Here is a 26,133-nt window from a genome sequence, read left to right as displayed (position 1 = left end):
TCTTTTTTTTTTTTTTTGCTCTGGACAACATAGCCTTACTGTCAAACTGTCTTTGTTTCTTCAAGAAAATTAACTCTTGAAAAAATCATTCCTGTATGGCAATGGTTTCCTAAGTATAAAGCCCAGTTTGATATTCCCTTGTGGTAATTCGTTAGCTTATAAATGATAGTGAGACTCTAGAAAATGGGACCAAATTTTCTCAAATGTCCACTAGCTTTGGCTGTCCTCACCTCTGACGTTCAGAGGAACACCGCATCCACCTCTAGATCTCAGTTAAAACAGTGAATCCTTCCTACCTCCAGAATTCAGACCCGCATCTTTGCCGCCAGCTGTTGCTGAAAAATCGGGAATCTGTGAACTCTAGGTCCTCAGTGCTTGGAGAGGTAGAAATTTCCTCAAAAATTCCAGTGAGCACTGCTCATCCTGATCATTTTCCTTCACATGATTTATGACACTACTTCCTCTAGTGCCATTTTTTCCTTTGCCTGGAATTTCAAAAACTGAGCTAGCATACGCTGTTACAAAAAGGTCCGTGCCCGGGAGCAAGCATGTCATCCTGATGCACAGGTATTAGGTCTGGTTTTGGCAGTGAAATCCACCCCTGGCCGACACCAGAATGGCGTGTGCTGCCGTACGCAGTGGGTCGGTCTGCAGTTGTGGTCTGTTTGAGTGGCTGAAGGTAAGTTTAGGGGAGACCCCACCACTCCGGCAGGGACAGCTCACACCAGGCTTCGAAGGAAGGCCTGACTCTGCAGGCTCCAGCCACGCGCGGCCAGAGCCCACCACAGATCATAGAATCATAGAATGCTTTGGGTTGGAAGGGACCTTTAGAGGCCATCTAGCCCAACCCCCCTGCAGTGAGCAGGGACAGCTTTAACTCGATCAGGTTGCTCAGAGCCCCAGCCAACCTGACCTGGAATGTTGCCAGGGATGGGGCCTCCACCACCTCTCTGGGAAACCTGTGCCAGTGCTTGACCACCCTCATTGTGAAAAATTTCTTCCTTATATCCAGTCTAAGTCTACCTTCCTTTAGTTTAAAACCACTACTCCTTGTCCTTGCTAAAAAGATTCTCCCCATCCCTCCTGTAGGCCCCCTTTAAGTATTGGAAGGCCGCAATAAGGTCTCCCCGCAGCCTTCTCTTCTCCAGGCTGAACAACCCCAACTCTCTCAGCCTGGCCTCCCAGGAGAGGTGCTCCAGCCCTCGGATCATTTTGGTGGCCCTCCTCTGGACCCGCTCCAGCAGGTCCATGTCCTTCTTGTGCTGAGGGCCCCAGAGCTGGACGCAGTGCTCCAGGTGAGGTCTCACCAGAGCAGAGCAGAGGGGCAGAATCCCCTCCCTCGGCCCGCTGGCCACGCTGCTTTTGATGCAGCCCAGGATTCGGACCAGCTCCGTGAAAGGCGCTGAGGCGGCGAAGGGCCAGGCCGGCCTCCCCACCTCCCTGTCGGGGCGCACACGGGCGGGGGTCGGGCGGGGAGCGGCGGGCGGGGCCCCTGGGCCGGCCCAGGCCCGGGGGAAGGGCGGGGCGCGCGGCCGCTCCCCGCCCCCGGCACTGCGGCGCGGGGCCGCGGCTCCGGCGCTGTAGGGGGCGCTGCGCGGGCGGGCGCGGGGTTGGGGCGCCGCTCCCGGCGGCGGCGCAGTTCCCGTTCCTGTGGCCGTCGCCGTTCCCCTCGGGCCGGGCCGGGCGCAGGGCCGGGCGGCGGCCGCGTCTCGTCCTCGCTGCCCCCCTCCTCCCCTCTGCCTCGCAGTGGTCGGCGCCGGTGGCGGGGAGGGCGGGAGCGCGGGGCGCGGCGGGGGCGGGAGCGGGAGCGGGAGCGGGAGGGAGCGCGGCGCCAGCGCGGCGCCGCATGCGTCGCTGATGGAGCCGGGCTCGGGGCTGCCGCAGCGCAGGGTGGGGGGCGGCGGGCTGGACCTCGGGGCGGGCTTGGCGGGGGGATCGCCGGCGCTCTCCGGGGGGCAGTCTCGCCGCAGGAAGCAGCCGCCGCGCCCGGCCGACTTCAAGCTGCAGGTGATCATCATCGGGTCGCGGGGGGTGGGCAAGACCAGCCTCATGGAGCGCTTCACCGACGACACCTTCTGCGAGGCCTGCAAGTCCACCGTGGGTAAGGGAGCCCGCCGGGCCGTGCCCCCCCGTCCCCGTCCCCGTCCCCGTCCCGTCCCGTCCCGTCCCGGGGGAGGGGGGTGTCCTGGACCCGCTGCTCGCCGTGCCCACCCTGCCGCAGGGCCCGGCCGCGGAGACGCGGGGCTCGGCGTGGCGGCCGCCTTCCCCCAAGTGCGGGCCCCCTCCCCGCATGCCGGCCCGCCGCGTCCCCGTCAGGGGCCTCCCCGCCCTCGTCCCCCTCAGGGTGCTGGTGCCGGCGGCGGTGTCGGTGCCCGTCCCCCTCCCAGCCGGCCTCTCGCCCGGCGGAGCGGGGCCGCCTCGCCCCGGGCGGGTTGCTCGGCCGCCGGAGTTGCCGGAGGCGCCGTGCGCCGCCTCGCAGCGGGAAGCTCTCGGGGTTTGTGGGCAGGGAGCCCTCGGTGTCAGGCTTCCCGCTCTTGACGGAAAGATTGCGGAGGCCCTCCTCATCCTTGCAAGTTTGGAGAAGCTGTCAGGTGTCCTGTTTCAGTCTTACTAACAACAAGCAACACAGTTTAAAAAAAAAAAAAATAGGGGTGGTTGGTAAAGTGGTTTATTGTGCGCAAGTCTTAGACATTTCGCATAGGGCAACAGCTCTTTCAGGAGTTGAAAAGTTGCACAGTGTGTATTCAGCATGGGACTTCAAATACTGTTCCAGACCGTAGTCTGATTAGCTCCGGATTGCGGTTACGCCTTCATCAAGAAACCCTCCGCGATGTTAGATCTGAAGAAGTTCATGTTTTGTTTCTTGAAGGGTATCCCTTGAGCACACTGCATGTTTTGCTCCTCACACAGCTAGCCGGAGAGCAACCTCCTAGTTCTGTACTATGCTGTCGTATTCATGGCTTAGTCATCTGTACGAGGCTTGGAGGTAATTGAATGCCTGCTGTCTTGTAATGCGCAAATGTGTAAAGGGAGGAAAACAAGCTATTTAGGCTGCATTGTTATTATAGTCCTATCCTTGGAGTTGAACTCTTGAGTGTTGCAGCAAGGCGGTTGTTAAGTCTGTGTCATTGGAAAATAGATGTGCTTAGCTTAATTGTAGCTTGGAATGTGATGAAACATAGCATCTGATGGAAAGTGATTGTATTGCCTTTTAGAAACTGAATTATTACTATCCAAAATTATCTTCCCGTGACAAAATAACACAGAGTTACTCTTACTTTAATTTTAATGTGTATTTTATCAGTTGTTTCATTCTTTCCTAGGTCCTCTAAAAATCCAAATCTAGTAGTGCAGATTAGTACTGTTAGTGTCGATACTTTTTGTTTTTTTGAAGTTGGTAACTTAACCTCATAGAAGTTAGAAAGACAGCGGTAGCATATCAGAGGCATAATCCTCAAGTGATGTGTCGTAATGAAGAGATGCTGATGGCTTCTGTAGACGGACAGATTTATTTAAATATATGGTTCAGTTGAGGAAATAGAACTAATAGTGGAATGTATTCTTTATAAATTCTCCGGATCTATATATTGTTTTGAACTCACGTGCATCTTTGGGTTGCCCTATGTTAAGGGTTCCTTCAAGGCTGGGCTGCTCTCTGTAACTAGGGTTAGTTTCCTGATGTGAATCTTGAGAACTGAGAGGATGTGCTCTAGATCCCGGTCCAGACTTCCAGTCTGGTGCCTTGTAAGCAAAACTGACTTGCTAGATAACAGAGACAGTGATTGAAGCAGAGAAGCTTCCTCATTTTAGAAAAGAAACAGGAAATAAATGGTGATATGCTGCTAGACAGAAGATTATGTAATGTTTGATGTACAAAGTGTGCCAACATAAAGCAGCATAGGGAAAACAGCTTGTGCCAAAATACATGTAGAAAGACTTGACAGTAATGGCGTTCTTTTACGGTCCTCTGACTAGTCAAACTTGAGAACTGTTGAGATTCCACCAGACCCTTTGCCAAATGAAAGAGCTTTTCACAGTCAGCTTGCACCCTGTTTTTTGCACTATAGAGTAAGAAAAAGTAACCCCTGCTGTTTACATTTCACATACATTGAAAATAACCCACACTCCAAAAGGACCTGAGGTCAGACTTTGATACACAGTTGAAACCATAAAGCTCTTTCTTTGTCACCACTTACTGCAGCGGTTTTCAAGAATTGCAAGTGGAGAATGTGTTTTGAAACACAATTGTTGAAAACCCTGCGACTGATCCAATTTTAGAAGAAGTTATGTAAACTGAGTATACCCTGAGATTAAATTTGAAAAGACTATGTAACCAAATGAATGGCTAAAATTTGGTGTATCTACATTACATTAGCAAAGCTGTATTTTAAATGGAATGCTAGAATACATATTTACTCCCTTACCTTGATACTAATGGTCTCAACCTTACGTTTATGTTTTTATACTAAACCAGTAGAACTACAGGCAAAACAGAACAATGTTTAACACCTTAACTTTTTGTATGAAAGTGTACAGGCTACTCGGAGGTCTTCTCTAGTAGTGGAAGAATTGTCCAAAACTTTTGGCTGTCTCCTGGCCCTAAGTGCTGTTTAGGATAAGGCGGCCATGTCATTGAAAAGTGGTGTGTTTCTGCTGCAAAGGGGAGGTGTGGATTCAATTAAAAAAGATACAGTATTTTACTGCTAATTTAAGAAGGCTACATTGCCAGTTTGGTAAAGTAAATTCTATAATAAAAACATGTCAGCATGTCTTTAGTCTCATCTCAAAATACTGAAGTTCTTTGAAAGTGTTCAAAAATAGCTTGGCAGATTTCAGCACATTATTCATGATGGCACATGATGTGCTGTTGATCTAAAATTCTTTTGATCTATTTGTTTTGGGCATTAAATTAGTTGCATAGAATATTGTGTCTACTTAATCTGCTATTTACATAGTACTGAGAATACTCAGTATGCTCAAATATTTACTGATTTTTGCATGTGGTTGTCAGATGAGAAATAGATGTTGTTTACAATTTTATGTGCTAGGTCTGGGTGTTTGTTCTTACTATTAGGTTATAACTTATTTTTATTACTTGTTTGGGCAAAGAAATCGTTTTTAGAAATGTATTCCTCTGTATCTGCAATGCTGTAAAATTATTCTCTTCATGCCAGCGTTAAATCCAGAGTAGTTATGGTACTTAACTTAACTACTGTAATGGAATAATGCTTGTGCGAGGATAATATTAGGAGCATATTAGCTTTGTCGACAAACATAAATATACATACACTTTTTCTTTTAAAATACAGTGTGATCTCCGGTTATGGTTTGTTACCTGGCCCTCATGCACCTGCATTATTCATGCAGGAGCAGAATCCAAAACTATCACTTGGAGGTTTTTCAGACTCCTGGCAATTAAAAAGTAGTATGCCGAATTTGGCATGAAAAGGGATGGTCTTCCCAAAGGTAGTGGATAAATACTCATTACCACATTTGTGAGAAGATTCGAAGATGGGTGGTGAAGGAAGAGTGTTTGCCTTTGCTTCTTCCCCCCTCCTCCCCCACCTCCCTTCTTATCCTGAAAGAAATACATCTTAATTCAGATCTCCATAGTGGTGATGTTATAATTTGCATATTAATTTTTAAAAATGGTGCTATCTCACCCTCTTTTTCATCAGAGTTCCTTTATTTAATAGTCAAAGGCTGTTTTCTTCCCAGCATCTGTCCAATTACTGCTCAGTTTCACGGTTGTCTGTCCTGCCTGCATCCACCAAATCTTAGCCCGTTCCCAATCTCTCTGCTGTTTTTTCTTCCATGACAGATCTACAAAATTCCTGTACTCAGCAGTATTTCCTGTCCGTCTGATTTTGCCACAGACATTATGCTTCTCTCTGGGTTTTGATCTCTGAGCCTGAGGTTCCTGCTCACCCAAACCTGAGGCCCTGCACTGACTCACCTCCCGGGCAGCTGACTCTCCTGCTCCCTCAAATCGAGCTGGGCTCCTCGGCTTTGCTTTTGTGTGCTGGCTTAGCATGGAAAGTTTCTGAGGCCTCGTCTTATCCTTCAGCTCTTTCCCACCGGCTCTGAAAGCATCCCAGGAAAGAGGCCTTGCCCTTGATAGTATCAGAGCAGTTTGGGTGCCTGGTGCATTGCTGGCTCCTTTTAGCAGCCAGTCACAGGAAAGGCCAGTACCACTTGTAGTAAACACTGAAGTGTCCTTCAGTCCCGGTTTACAAGCAAAATCGTAGAGCTACTCAGCTAAGTTTGTAGTGGGAAGTTCTGTTGTGGATCAGGATGGGAATGTTGTGACCTGTGGTCTGTTTTGGACTAATTGTAGCCTGTGGGATCCCGATCGGTGGCATGCCAATGCACTGAGGTGCAAGACGCCTTTGACTTCACGAAAATGCTCTTTGACTTTGTTTCACTTTACTTTGATGTTAGTGTGAAATAGTATGTAAGTTGGGGACTCATTAGATTTAAGGAGCTCCGTAGATTTTTTTTTTTCTTCCAAGCAGTCTTTTCCCTAATCAGTTCTTCTTAAAATACCCATGTCCATGCAAAATGCCTAACGTCCATCAAATAAACAATAGTGATGGTGGAAACTTTAGGTTTATCTTTTATCAGAGTAATTTTAAGTAAGGCAGCTTCTGGTTTTAATATATATATGATATATAATTATATATGTATATATTTATATATGTGTACATATATTTGGGGTTTCTGTCATAATTCAAACCCTTTTTTCATTCTCTTTGTCCTTAAAAATGTGGACTAACAACATAAATGTTAAGTTTCATTCCCATAAGCTTGTCGTATAACATAATTATATTCACTTAAAAGTATCAGCCTGTTCACTTTAGAAGTATCAACTCGTCATTTTTCAGAACTGCCCCTTAAGTTGCTCCTCAGATTTTTAGTTACCTAGTCAGTATTTACTCTCACAAGCACTGTAAACAGGGTATGTGGCTTGCTAACCATTAGAAAAATATTTTTTCAGTAAATCATAATAAAATTTGTGGTTTAAAAACAAGTTTAGTAATGTGATGTAATCTGAGATGAAGGACAGTCTACATAAAATTTTCAGGAAAACGTCCTGCATCAACTAGAAGAACACTTACCTTTTTGCTACACTTGTTGTATGTGCCTGTGGGCTCTTTCTGACAAGTATAAGTAATTTTAATTTTTCTTTAAAGATTTCCCCCCCCCCCCCCCCTTCCATAAGGTGGCACTGAAAACGTAGTTGGGGTGGGGAGAGGGAAGGAATGGTAGAAATAGATGTCTCTTGCTTTACCACATCATGACAAAGTAGCAGAAAGATGTCATCCTTGCTTTATATCCAAAATCAGCTCTGTACTCAGACTGAGAAATTTTTGCTGTTGTACAAAAAAAGGAAGAAAGTCAGTTATAGGTATTTCTGTGAGAATTGACCCTTTTTCTCTTTGCATTTCCAGGGTGTTAATACATATCTGTTCTTAATATATTGGCTTTTTGGCTAGTGCAGAATAGTGTAAATAAACAAATACCTCTTTAATGGTGCGCGCTGCATTTACTTCACAGACTACAAATAGAGGAGAGCAGGAGGCTGGAAAGTCGCACAGAAAACAATTTTGTCTTGCACAAAACCCTAAGACAGTTAGGGAGCATGTATGATCCTGCCTTGCTTGTCTTCAGTTCTGTAACCATAAGTTTAGGAAATGCAACTTGCAACAAAAGCCTTTGTTCCCTGGAAGCTGCCTTTCACCTTCAGTGTTCTCACTTGTAATTGACACTAGAGACTATAGCCACTGAAAGCACCTGGCAAGTCATTGTTTGCCTCGGATGTGTCAACTAAGCATATTTTACAGCACTTGGTGTAGTCAGCAATTGTTTTCCATGCGTAATTGTTTGAGTCCTCATAAGGTAACAAAACTATATTTTAAAATAGGAAAATGTAGCAGGTAGATGATATAAATTATCAGGGTTCAGGAGTAGGGTTTTGAGGAGGTGTGGGGTTTTTAATTACCGAGAGGTTGTGAAGAGGAGTAAATTTGAAATTGACTTTATTTTCTTCATCTGTAAACTAGATGTTAAGTTCAGCTGATAGAAATATTCAGGTACTGGGTTATATCACCACTACAGAACTGTCAGAGTACCTTGTAGTCCCTAGTCAGTACATATATGAGAATACACAAGTAAAACAACAGGCAAAATGAAGAGGCCACTTGAATGGTGTCGACTGCGGAGTTTAGTTTGCAAGGAGAGTGGAATGCAGCTGTCAAACTCAGTCTCCGCTGTGAACAGCTGAGCGCGTCAGAAGCAAAAAAGAAAAAAAAAAGTAGGGCCATATGATTCTCGGTTATGGACTTTTTTGTTTCTTTCTGGGAGTTGCGAGCTTAAATGTTCATTTGATGATAACAGAGCATGCGCTATGGAGAATAATTGTGGGTTTAGCTAAACCATAAGCTGGAAGGGACAGAATTTTTAGAGTGCCTTTCATCATAAAAATCATGAAGCCTTTGTAAACTATCTTCACTAGGCCCTCCTTAAAGGAGTATTGACATCCCCAGTTGTTAAGATTGCAACTATTTAACAGCATATGGCGACACTTTTACAACTTATTTCTTCTGATATCTCAAGGAGTGGGAAACTTGATACCCCAAATGAAATGCTAAATTCGGTATAATTTTGAAATAGATTCTGCCTTTTTAAAATCTGGGTAGGTGCTGTTCATCAAATAAGTTTAATTTTTCTTCACATGGAATTTTCCTTTCAGGTCAGGTAGTTGCAGACCAGTAGCTCACTATGTTTTCCTGTTCTGTAATCAGAAATTTTGGAAGTAAATCGTGTTCAAGAAGGCACACAGTGTCTTATTCCTTCCATGCTCCCCTTCCACCTCATTCTGTTTATCAAAATTTTGGTGCATGCTTTGAACTTAGTACTGCAAATCATGTCAAAAGCCTACATTTTGTGAAAGGCTTTATAATTTTACTGTCCACAAGAATATAAAGAAATGATAACTTCTTCCATTCTCACTGAGATTGGAAGCATCAGAGATATTTAGAAGCTGTATATTGGATGTTCAAAAATCACTGACAGTTTCCTAAGAACTCATTATAATTACAGCTTTAAAATTTAATCACTGCATATATATTACCAATTTCCACACCACCAACACCCCCCCACCCCCCCCATTGGTGGTGTATCTGTTTCATTCTGGTCTGCAGCACAGTTGCCAGTTGAGATATGGGTAGACTTTTATTTTAGGCGAGCAGTCTCAAATGTCTGCATGTTAATCGTTCTAGAATTACATGCTGAAGCTTTATGGACAATGTACTTTACCTGCCTCTACAATAATCCCTGAACTGGCTCATATCTGACTACTACTTAATGCTTTCAAATCTTTAAATTTATAATATGCAGTTTGAAAGAGGTATTTCTGCTTTAGTGTGTTGTAAAATTAACTGCATGTCCTACAGCTTCAATTAAAATAAGATGATTTTTTTTTTTTCCTTGAAACAGTTTTGGTAACCTTCCCCTCTCCCCTCCATGTACCTCTTGTTGTTGCTTGCTTCCCCCCCCCAAACAAGATGGTAGAAATCACTATCAAAGCTATTGATCATCTTTTCATTGACTTCAGTAGTTTCTGGATAGGCGTAAGTACTGTATTGTATTTAGTTACAGATCAGGACTAACACAGATGGTTCTTACCTCAAGAAACATGTGGCCTTAGTCATCAGTTGTAGCAGAAGTAAGAAAATTTGTCTGTATAATGCTGTCAGATGTCCAAATTAAATAAACTGTCGTAGTCTTTGAATTATATGTCTGTTCTAATGGTTAATTAGTATGCAACCTCTGAATTTTTAAACTGATTGTGTTTCTTTAAATGTGGTCTGATTATTTTTCACTGATTAAATTGCTTCGATGCAAATCACTAATAGGCCTCTGAAAATTTAATCTATTGGAATTGATTTTAGTTGGAGGGGTTTTTTTGTGCTGTATTTACATCTGTTTTCCCAGCTCCTCCTTTAACGTTGTCATCAGGAAATCTTGGCCTCCGAAAGGTCACTGTGCGTGCATGAAGCAAAACAGTTTCCACTTCCTTTTTCTGCCACTTAGGCAAAAAAAAAAAAAAAAAAAAAAGCTAAATGTAAAATGCACAGTAGGAAGTTTCTTCACTATTTGTTTTATTTCTAAACAAATACTTCTGGCTTTAAGGAGACTGGCTAGGCCCAGTTTTATGAGTTTCAGTTTGTGCTTCAGTAGATAACTTCTAGTTCCTGTTTGGGGCGCAAAATTAATATGTTATCATCTGTTCTGGGCTAGACTTCATTTTTGTTGGATTTCAGTCTCAGGTTTGGAACAGTCGGAGGTTTGTTTCAGTGACAAGGTACGTCATCCTCACCGACTTGCCCTTATCTAGAACTTCGTTAGTACACTTCTATTTTGAGTGTATGTTCTCTTTCTTTTAGGGCTGTTTATTTTTGAAAGGAGTGCAGGCAGTTTACTTAGCTGTGTGTTTACTATACTTCTAAAAAGCATTCTATTCTGCTTTATTTTCCCTGGAAAAAGCATAGTTTCAGTTGAGCGCATGTTGTAATAGATGTTCTCATTTGCATGAAGCATATTTGTAATCTAAAGTTCATGTGCTATTAACAAAAACAATGTGCTTTGTATAAAATTTTGAAAATCCTTAACTAATAATTTTACCTTACATATGCCACATAAGCGCTGCTGTACTTAATGCCTTATTTGACATATATCTAGCCTGCAGGGAGAGGGCAGCAGCTCATTTGCAGTTTTAAGTGGTAGGGCAAGCTGAATCAGTATACTTTGAAATGCTTGATAGATACAAAATCAGAAACCCAAACCAGAGGCTGAGATCTGTATTTTTGTGCCTTTTTCATTAGGTCTTACATGTGTACGAGATGTGTGTTTGCATTCCTGAAAAAGGCCTTTCCAGAGAAAAACGGGGGTCAAAATCTCACATCCAAAATGCACACCTTTAATTCATAAAAAGAGAGGTAGCGGTCCGGATTTACTCATGGTGTGAGTGTAATAATAATTTTGGAGAAATTGAATGCATTGATTGCCTGTGGTCCATTGCAAGCCTGATGTATGGAGAGGAGGCCGACTTTTTAACGGGAGATTGTGATAAGCCTTTTGTTTCCCCTCACATCACTGTGACCCGGTAAAGGGCACACTTCAGGATGATCATAAGCACATGCGCTCCTTGGCTCCCCTGCATGTGTATATTTGGTTATTCCTTGACAATACATTAGCCAGCAGGCATTTAGTATGCAAACTGGGCAGCATATAGTTTGCCGGTGTTGTAGCAGCTAAAGAGAGCCTTTTCAAATCCTTTCAGTCTATAAGGTGTGTTGTTCAGATTTAGTGCAGTAGTCAACAGTAATTATTGATATCTCTATTTTATTGCACTATATATAAAACCATGACCTCGGTTCTATTTGCATAATTAAGGACACAAGGTGCTTAAGTGGCTTGTTTGTGTTAGCTGTTGTTGACATCCTTTTAGGGGGTACCCGCCGTAACTGGAGGCAAACAGCGGGGAGCGCGTGGGTGTAACTGGGCTAGTAGTGTTATGCTAGGGCTAGTAAGTCCTGCCTGTCAGTGCACAGTTCGAGCACACCACTGTTTGTGCAGCTATGGAGCTTCAAGACTGGAGCAGCCTCTGACGGGACTGAACACAGAACAAACACACAAGTTTATTAAACTTGGGTGTTAATTGTGTTTTGGGATCTGGCTTAAGGGAATAGTAAGTGTGCGAGGACTACCAGTATCATTACAAACAGTGTGAAACTTGAAAAAATTCTGACAATTTGCCTGTACTTACCAGGTCTCAGAGATAGGTTTAACAAGACTGAGAAACGTGTATCTTGCTTAGAGCAACTGTAAATTAAGTGTTGAAGCAAGGATTTTAAAGAATTTATCAAATATTGCTAGTATCAACACTGTAGTATTACAAAGCACTTCTTTAAAAAAACCAGTATTTTCTAAGAGCAGACTTAATACCTTCTCTGTCCTGTGCTGAATAGAGATGGTTAAAAGAACTGCTTGCAGTTATTTTGCTGAAGAATGGGAGTTTTCAGTAGTTGGTCCAGCTCTTCTGTTCTACAACTGCAAATAGAAAGAACATACAAGACTGGCTTAGCATATGTGAATGGTAAGGTGCAGTTGTCCCACTCTCAATGTCATGTGTGACTAATAAGCATTTGTTACCTGTAATAGTGGAAAGTGTTAGTTTCCTGATTGACTATCAGAGAATATTAACAGTTTTTCCTCTTGTTTTTAATAGCTGGAGTAATTGTATGGATAGCAAAACTTTTCATTTAGGTATTTTCATTGATGTTAATCAAGCTAAATAATTTGTTTCATTGAACCTTTTCTTAACTCAAGATGATATTTGAAATTGAAGTAGAAAACAAATTCTTTTGTTGTTGTTTTAATAAATTACTAATTTGTATGTAAACTCAAAGCACTACCTTTGGCAGGTCTGTGGTGAAACATGGTAGTGAAACCTGACAAGCTTAGGAATTTGTTTCTTCATGTGCAAAAGGAAAGTTGCCAGATTTTTTCCTTCAGTATTGGCAGACATGAAGCTTTTGGTATTGTGTTGATGCTTGCAGAACATTACTAATTATAAAAAGCAGTTGAGCAACCTGCTTAGTTCTGGCAAGCTGACTTAAGTGTTAAATGATTCAAACAGTTCTGTAGAAGAATCTGCTTTTCCAAAACTGACTGGTTTGCATTGTTCATTGCAAAATTTAATAGCAGGGAGATGTTTCATGGTATGACGTTAAGGTGATTACTAGAAAGATCTACCTTTGAAATAGGAATGCTGCTGACTTATTATTTATTCTGAAACCATCTCTTTAATATGTAGGCTTTTTTCTACTTCATTTCATTCATATGTTGTGCCTGCTAGTCCCAGGAAGTCCAGAGTTGAAAATCTACTTCATTAGAACAGTTGGCTTTTTTCTCCATAGTTCATTATTTATTTTTCCTTTTAAAAAATATTACAGAACTTTTTTGTTCCTTGGTTTGTGTAAGACAGTAGTGTACAAACCACTTCTGTAAACATAAAAATATTTTGTTGATGGAGTTGGTGAAACTTAAATTAAGTTCCTGTGATAGTTTCTAATACATGATTTTGGATCAGGGATGGTTTAGACTTCTTTTTTGTGTGACAATAGGACTTTTCTTTATACAGCAGAGCTGTATTCTCTCTATGCTCAGATCAGGCTCCTCTACAAGTACGTTAGCCAAAGATAAGTATACCCAGCTGTATGAGCGTCATAGATTCTTTTTTCTATTTATGTTTCTGTGGGAGAGAAAAACAAGATTTTTTTTAACCTGAGTTCTCAGATGAGTGGCAAATCGTATAGTATGTTGTGTATGAGATAATGACAGGATTGGGAATTGGGGTTGAGACATGTGGGCAATTATATTCAAACTTCCTTGAGGAAGGGAGAGGTTTGAACCAATTTCAGTTAATACTGATTATCTCCTTAGCAAGTAAAGTTGCTGTCTTGTTGCAGACAAAGCTGTGACCATTAAGACAGTTGCATTTTATAGTCTAAATGCATTTATACAGAGAAAAGGTTTTTAACAGTAGGAATGGATGTGTGTTTCTTTGGGGGGAAAAAAAATCTCATTAGTAGAAAAGCAGTAATTACAAGAATTCTTATTTTCCACATTCTGGATGGAAGCTGGATCACTTCACTTTCTTCTGCTTTTACACTAACACAGATGGTGGTTTTTCAAAAGTGTAAAAAAATATTTCTTGAAGTTAGGATTAATAACTGCTCTGAAATTTTAATCATTCTAATATTTTTTCTCAATTTGCATATGTATACTTGAAAATTGCCATTAAAATTGCAGGCTGTATAGTATAAATCTGTTTAACACTTTAGCTCCTGTATTGCCTAAGAAACCTACCGGGGTATTAATGGGATATATTTTGGTGAGTGAAGTATAAGCATCATATGTCCTGAACAGCTCTCCAAGAATTGGTGAATAAGTGTGCTAGACACTTTTAAGGACATGGAGAAAAAGAACAAATGTCGTGGTTATAACTGATGCTTTTATCACTATGTAATGTGCAACTGCAAGCTGTTTGAAGGGATTTTTGTTTAGGAGAATGAAGGTCAGTGATCCTTCCATTTATTTAGTCTAGCTGAGCAGCGGCAACCTGCTTTGCAAACTAAAAATAGAATGGAGTGTATCCTTTACATTTCGATTAGTAAAGTGTATCTAGTTTTTTAAAACTTACTCCATTTTACTGTCTCATATCAACAACATTAGAGATAACTACCTTTAAAAGCACTTCGAAAAAAATGCCAAGTCAACAATGTGTAACTGGTTTTCAGAATTGTAAATGCACTTTTTTTTTCCCCCCTACCTAAATGTTCAAGAGTTTTGAAAAGCTTTGCATAAGGGCCAAGTTCAGTCCCTTCTGTCAACGTTACTAATCCAGTCTTGACTCTAACAATATCAGCAGGGACACTTGGCTTTTACCAAAGGTAGACATTAGGAAAATGTCTAATTTTTGTTAGAGAAAAACAAAAATCTTTTTTCCTCTTTATTTTCATCCCTATCCTTGGTATACAATTGTGTGTGAAATAGCAAAAGTGTTTCCAACACAGTATGCTTCTACACTTCTGTGTGAGTTTAAGTGTACCAGTCTGAACCATGTTCTCTTGTCTTTTTATTTCCCCCTTTTTGATTTAGCACTGTTAGGAGGGATGGTGTTCAGAACAACGAACTGAAGCAAAAGTCATCATACAAATGTATACCAAAATGAACAGGTTCACAATCTACAAAAGTTATGATATTCTAGGACATCTATACCCTGAAATATTCTTGTAGTCGAGGTGGTAATCTTTTGTGTCTAGGTATTGTTTCACCATAGTATGTCTTACGTGTTGATTGCCAGCATTATTTTTTTTTTATAGAAGTAAAATCTTTCTCTATAACAAGGTCTTCATGGTTCTATCTTTGATATTTAGCATGCATTCAAAATGTGGCTGGAGTTTTGGGGTGATGGATAAAAGTACCATACAGGTATAAAAGAAATTTTAAAGTCAATTACCCTCTCTAAATCTAAGCAGTTTGCTAATAAATATTTGCAGGAATTAAGAATGACAGTGCTGACAAACTTCTTCATAAACCAACCACAATTCCAGCACTTCTACTAAAGTGCTTTATAGATGCTAAGCATCCAGCCTGGAAATCAGATGTGTATTGTTCCCGCTTCACAGACAGCAAAATTGATGTGGAGGGATTGGTTTTGCTCCATGCCTCCAGGGCATCTGTGCCAGCTGGAAGTAGAGCAGGCTCGTCCTTTACAGTCAAGGTGAATAGGGGAGAAACAAACATACCGTGCCTGTTGTTTTACTGTTATGTTGGGTTTACCTGCTGCTGGAAGTGTTGCACAAAGTGGAAGGTTTATGTTGTGATGCTGCCAAATTGGATGGCTCACAGACTATAAAGCGGTTGTCAAATCCCCATGATGTTCCTGAGGTGACCCATAGTGGTGCAAACCCTTCTGCTTGTTCAGACTGTTACAAGTTGATATATATATATATATATAAAAAAAAAAAAAAAAAAACAAAAAAAAAACCTATCAAAAAATAGTAATTACACCCTCATTACTTTTGCTTCTTATTCCTCCTTTTCTGTTTACTGTATTTTATTTATAGGTGTTGATTTTAAAATCAAAACAGTAGAGCTAAGAGGAAAGAAAATTAGATTACAAATCTGGTAAGTAAAACAAATGTGCAACCAGCAGTATGTTTTAATTTTTATGTTCTAGCATGAATTAATATGCTTGTCTAATATTATTAACTGTTATAAGCTGGTTTAGCTCTTACCCTATTCCTCCTCTCCTTTGTTCCCACAAGACTTAAGCAAAACCAAATAGCTCTTAGATTTTTGTGAAGGTAAAGGAGGAGGAGGAGAGATAAAGTTAGAAATAGGACATGAATGTAATTACTGAAATGTTAATGCATCACAGAGGTCTCAAGCCCCTTTTCCTAGAAGAATGATAGCACCTACACAAGAAGTAGGAGTTCTACAAACAACAAAAGGTGGCTGTGTTAAATAGACACTAGAGAAAGTACACTTTTTTTTTTATTTTCTGCACTGTTTAAAACTGACCTTCATTGTAACAGCAATTATAAAACAACTGTGAAGTATTTTCTAAACTGTTTTTCTGAAACTTGGTATAGGCAGTGCTGTTTCTTTGACACTGTATTAAATAACTGAAAAATGAAGGGCATTCAAGACTAAGTAAATTATATTCACTCTAAACAGCACTGAGAAGTAAAACAATCCCATACAAATAAGACTCTGTACCTTAACTGGTATCAATGTCCTACTACAGAAAGCTCAAAGTCTGAGCTAAGCTTTTCCTTTCTCGAGTAGGTTACATGTTTCCTGATAATGATTCTCCATGTCAATGATTAATACAGTTTTTATTTAGAATTTATTGAGCTTAAGAGCTCCTTTGTTTTGCAAAGTAGTACATTACATAAACATTGTTATGAGAGAATAAACCAGCTATGTTCTATACATTAATCTTATATACCACTATACAGGAGCTTAGCTTTGCTTTATTAACAGTGCGTGATACGTAATTGGCATTGTAGTTAAACTGTTAAAGCTGCTAACAATCCATAGAGGCGGGGAAAGCTCTAAATATACTCGTTGCTACACTTCTGGGATATTCTGGTGGTTTCTCCTTCTTAACTACATGGATGCAGTGAATTCAACTTACTAACTCCTCTTGGCAGGTCACCATCAACTCTGTTTGTCACACCATGTGTCTGTCTTGCTTCCCTCTGAGTTAACTGCTGCTTCATCTTTGGTATCATCAGTCACCTAACACTTGAATGTTAGTGGCATGTCTTCATCCATCATCTGTCCCTGTTTGGAAACCTGTGACCACAAGGCTGGCAGTTGAGCCAGCAATTGTTAGCCAGGGTCTGCTGGAGCTGACAGAGGTAACAAAAAATTCTGATATGGAGATGTTAACTGTACGTCTGATATGAATTCCTGCTATGAAATGTGCTAAGCTTATCAAACAATTTCTTCATGTTGAATAAATACTTTAGAGGAGAGATGTTTTGTTGGGAAAGAGCTGTCTAAACCATTATTTTCCACATATTGAGAATATGCTAGTAGGATATAGGAAACTTTTAAAACTAAAAATTGATAGGTTGCTAAAATGTGACATTTACTTTAGTGTGAATCCCTGCTAAAATGGTGGAGAAAACACAATGTAAAGAGATAATATTTTAAAATATGATAAAATCCATGAACACAGCATCGTGCTCCTGAGTGTCACTTTCTCTCCAACAGTGGCTGTTAAGGATTAAGTGTAAGAACAGAATTTTAAAACTGTCTTGGCATACTTCTAATTTTTTGGAAAAGCAATTAGATAAGCACTCCTTTTGCTAATTTATCCTGAATTATGTTGTGTATGTTGTTGGGCCTATTTATAAACACTTATTATCATAAAATCACAGAATCATTTAGGTTGGAGAAGACCCTTAAGATCATCAAGTCCAACCGTTAACCTAGCACTGCCAAGTCCACCACTAAAATATGTCCCTAAGCACCATATCTGCATGTCTTTTAAATACCTCCAGGGATGGTGACTCCACCACTTCCCTGGGCAGCCTGTTCCAGTGCTTGACAACCCTTTCCGTGAAGAAATTTTTCCTAATGTCCAATCTAGATGTCCCCTGGTGCAATTTGAGGCTGTTTCCTCTTGTCCTATCACTTGTTGCTTGGGAGAAGAGACCAACACCCACCTTGCTACAACCTCCTTTCAAGTAGTTGTAGAGAGCGATAAGGTCTCCCCTCAGCCTCCTTTTCTCCAGGCTAAACAACTCCAGTTCCTTCAGCTCCTTATTGTACCTTCAACTGTTAGATTAAAAGAGGAAGGCAATTTTCCAGGTCAAACACTTGGAAGTTTAGAAATACAGACTTAAGTTGCTTTAAGTGGCTTAGGCTGATCCTAAGTCAGTCTCCTTTCATACCTACACAGAGACAGAATTAAGATTGCCTCATACTTGCTGGTAGTTTGATGTACAATGATTACAGTAACTTTACTACAAAAAACTGTTTTATTCAGTGCACAAATAATTTCTAAAGTTTATGCTTATTTGTTTTCTTAAAATTACTACAGTTATGTTTCAAAGCATCAAAGTTTGATTTTTTTGGGGGGGGTCATTTAATGATGCTACTTCAAAAATGAAACAAGAACAGTTTTAGAAAAAGTTTAACTTTGGTATTTTTTGTGGTCACTTGATCTGTCTCTGCACTGACCACTCTATCAGCCATGTTCTCCACAGAGCTCTACCACTTCCATTTATAAAAAATCAGCAGTACTATGTTAGATATATCAAGCAATTAGGTGTGCAACATGTCCTTTTGAAAGGAGCTTTCACACCTGCTGCTGTTAGTGAAGTGTTAGTAGAGTAGTATACAAATTCGACTTGTCTCCCGTATTCCTTTCACAATGGAATACGGTGCGCTAAAGATCACAGAGGCATCTGCTCTCACCTCTAGCTTACCTGTTCCTATCGGTCCCTGCTACCTCACATGTCTTCCCCTGTTTCCCTGATGTTCAGTCAGGAAACAACTCCCTGCTCCTTAGATTATGAAATGGTAGAGCAGCACTGAGGACACAGAGTAGTGTCCATCTTCTCTGTGCCACCTGGAACACTGGTAGTGCCCCTTGGACTGCCAGAAGTAGCAGATAACAGTAAATCTGTTACTGCATTGCAGTTTTTGGCTGAAACGAGCTCATATACTCTGTGAGAAGTAATGCATGCACGCAGCTCAGGCTGTGGGTGAAGTAACCAGAGCTACTGGATAGCGTAAGTGTCCAAGTGAATCTGAGCATCTGTGAATCAGTGCTTTTTCAAAGCTTGCAAACTAGACCAAATAATAGGAACCCCACTTTCATGCTTTGAAGCATAAGGTGTGCCGGGAATTGCACGGCAGGAGAGCTGGGTGTCTGCCTGTGCCCTCTTACCTGAGTGATCTGGGCACAAGCAGCAGTCATTTCTGGCTGCTTCTCTGAAAGGACCTGGTTAGTGGAAGCTGTAGTGCCCTGCTACTGCGCCCAGTTCCCGGCTGGGGAGCCAAAGGGGCTCTCTGGTGTCGCTGCAGGTTTAATGCCCAAGGAAGCCAGTGACCTGGCAAGAGAACAGTCTGATTTGCCTGTGAAGGTTGGTTAAATCGGTGCTTTCTCATTAAAAAGTTCACATTCTGCCAGCTCAATGTTCTCTAATGGACAGTTGTTGTCTTGACCATCTCTGGGGGAGGAGTAGTCTGAGGGAAAGATCAGCTGTCCTGGAATATAACAGAATGTAGTTTCTTCTGTTCAGTACCTCTGAAATGAATTATGTCATATAATAAAAGATTTTAAATATATTTGTGTTTTTATGGGAGGGAAAAGCTCAGCTTGACAAGTAGAATTAACCTCTAAAATGACTTAAAAACATTTTTTAAAATATTGCCTCTAGGTTCCATAAAAGCACAGAGCATGTGGAAGTGTTAAAATAATGTTAAATTTTTATTTATGTTTAAAAATATTTTCCTTTCTATTGCCACTTCACACCACCACTCATAAAAAAAACAACTTTAGAGCCAAAGGCAGCTTTGAGTCTCTCTGTGTGTTTGTTTCAGGCTACTGTTTTAGATAGTCACAGAGAACATTTATGTAAAACAAAAATTACCCAAACCTATTTTAATTAAGATCAACTGTATTTGTATTGTATTTTATGCAGTCTGAAATAGTGAGAATATGACAAATCAACACTTGAAATGGCCTTTGTGCGGTTTTTTTATTTGCTTTTGCTTTTGTTTGGTGTAATGTTTGTATTTTTGGAGTAATGTCTAGTTTACAATTTAGAAATACCAGTGTTTTTCTGTAAGAACAATTTCTTGAAAAAATCAATGAAAGAAAACTGCTTTTAGCATTTAGAAAAGGAGTAATCTCTTGTATTTTTTTCCATGATACCAAATCATTGATCAAGTTGTAGTAATTTATTATTTGGACTTGTGGAGTTTGAATTAAATTGAACTGACTTATTATATTATGTTGATTCTGAACAGAGCAAAGAAAGAACTAGCAGCACTTAGTTACACTCTAGGAAATTCATGAAGTTGTGTACTGCTAGCCCAGTTAAATAATGCTCATCTCTTCCAACTTTCCACTAGTGCTTCAATAGCTATCCTTACTAAAATACTCCAGCTGCAGGAGTGTAATACATTAATGAAACTAGTATAACAAAGCTTAATTGCTCCAGCACTGCACATGAAAGGAAGGCATTTTAATTTGGATGTGCTTTTAATATTACCTCTGCATTATGAGGTGTCATTTTTTCCTTAACATTGGAAGAATTTACTACACATTTTAATGAAAAGTAACATAGCACCTGGTAGAAGATGAGATTTTCCATGTGAAAGATTGACTTGATACTCTTCTCAAACTGCAGCTTATTTAGGTAGCTTGGGGTTGCATTCTAAACGTACTTATTGCAGAAATAGTTTTCCAATTTTCACCTTACTATTTGAAGGCTAGTACATTGTTAATGTAGTGTTAGAGCAAATTCAGCTTATTTTCTTCCACTTTTCAAAGGAAACAAGGATTAGAATATCACGCTCACAATCAGAAACCTGTTGATTGGTTTCATTTAAACTTGCTGTAGCAGTAGAGGCATTGGTTGTGTGAAGTGTGGGCAAGTCAATGACTTAAAGCAAGGCAAAGAAAGTCTGCCATAATCCACTGTAATTAGCGTGACGGGCAGGTGACAGTCAGTGGCCATCTGGCCATTGTAGTGGGCAGCCAGGCTGTCCATGGGTGTTTTAAATTGGCCACAGTATGCGGTGTGTGTTGAATAGCCAGTAAGCCAGACTACAGGTTGTGTGATATTTGGGTGAGTGACCTACACAAAGGGGAGTGCAGGACCTGAGAGTACAGCAGCGGAGAGGAGCAGCAGCCTGGGGATACTATAAACTTTTTAAAGAGTCTGAGGGTTCTGTGGGGTGAGGAGAAGCTGATAGTACCAGGTAGGCTTGGAGATACAGCACTCAGCAGGCTAGGGGAAACGTAGAGGTGGAGATAGCTGGAGTGGCAGAGTGTAATGTTGCGTAGTTGGCTCCATCGCCTATCCCTAGGCTTATCCAGCGTGTTGATGACTCTCTTCAGGGTGGGTAGTTGAACAATAGTGTGTTTACTTCCCCTCTGTTTTTCTAATGTGTGAACAGAGCGATCTGGTATGCTGGTAGCCCCTCTGTGATGGAGTTGCTAAAGGTCCTTAGTAATGACCTGAAGGCACAGCCAGGTGACTCGGAAATACCCCTTTATTTCTGTGTGCCCATAGGGGCATGGAGAAGGGGGGGAAGACTGGCCAGCAAAAAAGAAAAAAAAAAAAAAAAAAGGCAACTTTTTCCATTATTCTGGCCAAAGCTAGAATTGATGCATTTTTCCACATCATGTATGCCCTTCCACCTGCCATCTAGTTATGTCTGCTCAGAATGATGGAAGTAAAGGGGTCCCATCCTTAATATGCTTGATCAGTAGGCTGGATTAGCCACAGATGGCAGGGGCTGCTCTACAAGGTCATAATTCTGAGAAGTCTGTTCATAAGCACTAAAGCAATGTTATCCATATGTGGAAAATCAACGGTTCATACTAGAATTCTTAAATTTTTTATGGAGTGAACGTCCAAAGGACCTTTAAAAAATAAATCTGACCATAGCAAAGAAGTAATGGAAGAGAAAGTAGAGTTACTTGCTCTGAGTTATTTATGTAGTTTCAGCTGCCAGAACTTGTATTGCTTTAATAAAAATGCCCCATTAGTGATAAGAAAGCAACCAATTAACCATCTAAAACTGGTCTGAAATACTACTAGAGCTTGACCTTACTGAAACAGGCTACCTGTTTTCACCCTGTAGGGTTCCAAAGGTTTGTATGAATGTAATTCTGAAGTTCTGAGTAGAGAATGGGATTTGAATAAAAATAAAATAAAAATGGATGTGATAGGAATTTGTTCTCTTGTGCCCCATATTGCAACATTATTGGCTTGCAGTGAAGTATTAGTCGATATTTTTCCACAAGCTGTGAAGCAGGGGTTTCAAATCTTTTTCTAGTGGACACTGCTTTACTTTGTGAAATCGCTAGCAAAGATTTGTTGCTATCAAGTATGCTTGCGGCAATTTCAGGAGAAAGTTAAGTACTTCACTTCAACATGCTCAGTTGAAATTCTTAAAGATTTTGTGAAGAGTAAGATAGGTTTGTAGTAGTTTATTCTGCTGCTTGTTGTGTGTAGACTTTAATTCTTCAGGACAATTGGTGTGGCATTTTGTGAACATGACTTTTTTTTTGGCAACAAGTGTTTCAGGTCTCCATTGTTAATCTCATTCCCAAATTCATCCACCTCCTCCTTTTGTCTAAAATGTGACTGTTGAAGAGAGTTCCTTTTGAACTTTAGGCACACATTTTCCCACATCCACTCTTAATTTTGGTCCATCTCTTGAATTGCTGTAACAGAGAAATTTCAAAATTATCCATTAACTCTGGGGGCTGAACTCAAGCAGCAAATGCTTGACCGCTTTGGAGCACCGTATTACTTACTTTCCAGTTGTGATACCAGTCACATTTTAAGACTTAGGGTATGCACCAGCTATTTTTTTTAGTATAACTGCCAAAAATCTTCCATAAGCAGGCTTCATGATATGATTAAAAGCAGTTCACAGGTTTTCATGGTTCAGTAAAGAATAACCCTTCTGTCTCATCTACTTTGGAATATCAGCCATAGCTAGTACGGGCGACGTGGTGTCATTGCTGGAAAATAGTCTCCGGTGTAAATGCACCCTGTCTCAAACACCTACAGTGCTGAAAGTGAGAATGGAAATGTTACTTGAACACCTCAGATTAGTAGATGTAAGTGTGAAAGCCAGGTATCTACTTTCAAAAGCCATACCACGTAGTGGTTGCTCACTCTTTTCATTCACTTCTGCCAGTAGCTTCTGCATTAGTTTTAGAACCATGGCTGAATTGCTGTCGTTGATCCAAAAAGGCTCTGAAAGCTTGAATCATAATGATAAGTGCATTGCTCATTTTATAGTTGGGTGTCCAGCTGTGTTTGATAAGCATGTATCCATTTCTTTTTCCATTTTTTCAGGGCTATTTAAGAAAAAAAAAAACAAAACAAAAACAAACTGCTAAACCCCAACAACACAAAACCAGCTTCAGCTGCTGGTACGTTTTCATTGGACAGCTTAATTCTCAGACACATGTAGAACTGTTTGGTGGCCTTTCTTGGTGAAGTTAGTATGGGATAAGTAGTCCTAATACGAAAACTTTTTATGAGTGAAAGTACTGCTCCATTTTTTTTGCCTGAAATTCACACATATAGAAGGAAATGTTTGATATAGAGTGTCTAATGAGTGTGGGGGTGTTTTTATGAAAATGTAAACAAAGTTATTCTTTACTTTGCAAATTGGTGAAATATTTGTGCCAATGTTTGCTGCTGCTTCTTAGGGACACAGCAGGTCAGGAGAGATTCAACAGCATTACCTCAGCTTATTACAGAAGTGCCAAGGGAATTATTTTGGTGTATGATATCACCAAGACGGAAACATTTGATGATTTACCAAAATGGATGCAAATGATTGATAAGGTAGGCCTTAAGTATTTTCTTTTTACCTTTTTTTTAAGAAGCAATTTTTTTTCCTCAAAGGTACTCTATAAGACTTCTAATAGCATTGATATAGGATTATTAAACTAATGCCAACTAATTCTCACTGGATTCTTTTAGCCAGGATTTAACATTAATGTGGTTTTGTTACAAAACAGTTGTCCGTTCCTGCTTCCTTGAACTAGAATTGTCCCAGTTAGAAGTGTCAGTGGAAATCTGTAACATTACTCATTTACCTGGGCACTGGGGGGGAGAAGAAAGTTTTATTTCCTGTCTGTGAAAGAAAGTAATTATGTTCATTCTTAGATAAAATAGAACAGCTAGTTCCCAAGTCATGTTTTAAAAATGGAATTTAAAAATTGAAGTTGAAAATTTTTGAAATAATGTTTGGGAAGAACATTTACGTATAAACTGTGTAGGTGTGGTTCCTTATTTAGTAGAGGAATTTCCCTTTTTTAATATTGTGTTTGCATTACAAAATCTTACATTTCTAGGTTTAGTTAAAAATGTTTTAATTGCAGTATGCTTCAGAAGATGCAGAGCTTCTATTAGTTGGAAATAAACTGGACTGTGAAGTTGATCGAGAGATTACTCGACAGCAGGGAGAAAAGGTAAGAACAGGTGTAACCAGATTCTTAGCTACTGTTAGAAGCAATACTGCGGTGGCGTTGCTGCTGATGGTCCGTGGCTACTCTTGTTCAGACTGTTAGACCTAAGGAGCATATTGAGTGGTGATGTTCTGTCAAAATCCAAATGGTATTTACTTTTACAGAATGTGCAGTCATATGCGCTTCTGCTGGAGCAGTATGTCTTTGATCTAAAGAAAGAGTAAGCTACAAGTTGGCTTACACTACAGAGTAGTGCAGGGGATGCTCCTTTTTGGGCTCTGAAAGAGGATATGGTGAAGACTTGAATCATAAGTGGACATATCTCTACTCAGGACATCTTTGAGCCTTCTTCCAGACGTTTGCTTCTCAGTAGTATCTTAGGACAGGCAACAGCCCTGCTTGATTACTTAGCTTACCTTTGTTTTCATGTTTCTTTTGTTCTCTTCCAACTCCAAAAGTGGTAAGGAACCTGACAAGAATATGTTTTAGCATAACACTCAGAGCACCATCTTGACCAGGACAGTATCAGTATGGACATACACAAATGTTTTCCTTCAGCTACCCATCATGCATTTGGAAGTAAAGGATTTTCTGTTAGAGAGTCAAGGCTAATTCTTACATCTGTACTTCCCTTTCCTGCATTTTAATAATAAGGTTGAGATTAACTCTTCTGAAAAGTCCTTGCTTTTTGGCAGTATGCAGCAATCCACATCAACTGAAGACATGAATTGCTCAGATTTTAAGTCTGGAAAAATGCAGCACACTTTTCCAGTAAACCAATTTTAAGTGAAAATTAACTATATGTGCCAATATTTCTTGTACCTTGGAGATTCAGCATTATTAATTGAATTAGACTTCAGTCACAGATTTGGGGAAAGTTGTGGGTTTTTTTTAAAGGTTTTATGAGAAGTGTACATTGTATGTTTGTTGCTGTTTGTGTGTATCTTCATGTAGTTATTTTATTTTCTCTTCCATCAGTTTGCACAGCAAATAACTGGGATGCGGTTCTGTGAAGCAAGTGCCAAGGATAATTTTAATGTGGATGAAATATTTCTAAAACTTGTTGATGACATTCTGAAAAAGGTAAAATATTCAGGTGGTAGTTCCTCTGACCACGTAAATGGTCAATGTTTAAATAATGTCTGCAGGTACTTGTTGGGAGGACATAGGGGGTGAGTGCACACAGGTGAAATTTTCAGTTAATATGTGGTGGGCATGGTGTAGTTCACAGACTCTGCTGAACACTTCAGTTAATAAATACTGCTGTTGAGTTTGGTAAACATCTGCTACTATTTGCTATACTTCCTCTTTCCTACAACTTCACTATATATCAGCAGCTGACTGTACATTTGCCTGCTTTCATTTGCAGGCAGTTCTGTTGTAATTTGTTTAGGAAGTGGCTTTATTTCGCAAATGTCTTGTAACGTCTTTCTGAAAGAAATTCTTAACACAACTTACTCAAATGTAGTTCACTAATGAGAACCAAAAGATCCTTAAATTGAGGTTTTGGCTGAGAGTGAACTCTTGTAACGATCTCTTTGTGCTGAGTACTGTGCAGATGACTGTTTACAGGTGATTTTTCTTTTTTTAAGATGCCACTGGATGTTATAAGAAATGAGTTGTCCAACAGTATCCTGTCCTTGCAGCCAGAGCCAGAAATCCCACCAGAACTGCCTCCTCCAAGGCCACATGTCCGTTGCTGTTGACTTGTTACTCCATACAGAGTGAAAAATAAGAGTGGGAGGGTAAAGAAAGTATCTGTACTACTCTGCACTACAATCATTTGGCAGTTTCTTGTTGCACTTTGT

General features: G+C 40.3%; 1 protein-coding gene across 1 annotated transcript; it reads left to right on the top strand.

Moving 5' to 3' along the window:
* Nucleotides 1–1,848: 1,848 nt before the first annotated feature.
* On the top strand, nucleotides 1,849–26,133 carry RAB12 (RAB12, member RAS oncogene family). The gene is made up of 6 exons (XM_075705982.1): nucleotides 1,849–2,101; nucleotides 15,699–15,759; nucleotides 23,561–23,699; nucleotides 24,239–24,328; nucleotides 25,304–25,408; nucleotides 25,918–26,133. The coding sequence occupies exons 1-6, from the start codon at nucleotides 1,858–1,860 to the stop codon at nucleotides 26,029–26,031; spliced, it is 753 nt and encodes a 250-aa protein (XP_075562097.1). The 5' UTR covers nucleotides 1,849–1,857; the 3' UTR covers nucleotides 26,032–26,133.

The sequence above is a fragment of the Pelecanus crispus genome, chromosome 2 (assembly GCF_030463565.1).
Source record: "Pelecanus crispus isolate bPelCri1 chromosome 2, bPelCri1.pri, whole genome shotgun sequence".
In the NCBI taxonomy this organism is placed as follows: Eukaryota; Metazoa; Chordata; class Aves; order Pelecaniformes; family Pelecanidae; genus Pelecanus; species Pelecanus crispus.
Note: the sequence above shows the minus strand (reverse complement) of the source record. Positions and strands in the feature narration are given on the sequence as shown.

What these genes read in the sequence shown, in the direction of transcription:
- RAB12 (XM_075705982.1), top strand. Translation starts at nt 1,858, where the DNA reads ATGGAGCCGGGCTCGGGGCTGCCGCAGCGCAGGGTGGGGGGCGGCGGG. An exon ending in GGCCTGCAAGTCCACCGTGG is followed by an intron (nt 2,102 to 15,698) that starts GTAAGGGAGCCC and finishes TTTTATTTATAG; the next exon opens with GTGTTGATTTTAAAATCAAA. An exon ending in CTCGACAGCAGGGAGAAAAG is followed by an intron (nt 24,329 to 25,303) that starts GTAAGAACAGGT and finishes CTCTTCCATCAG; the next exon opens with TTTGCACAGCAAATAACTGG.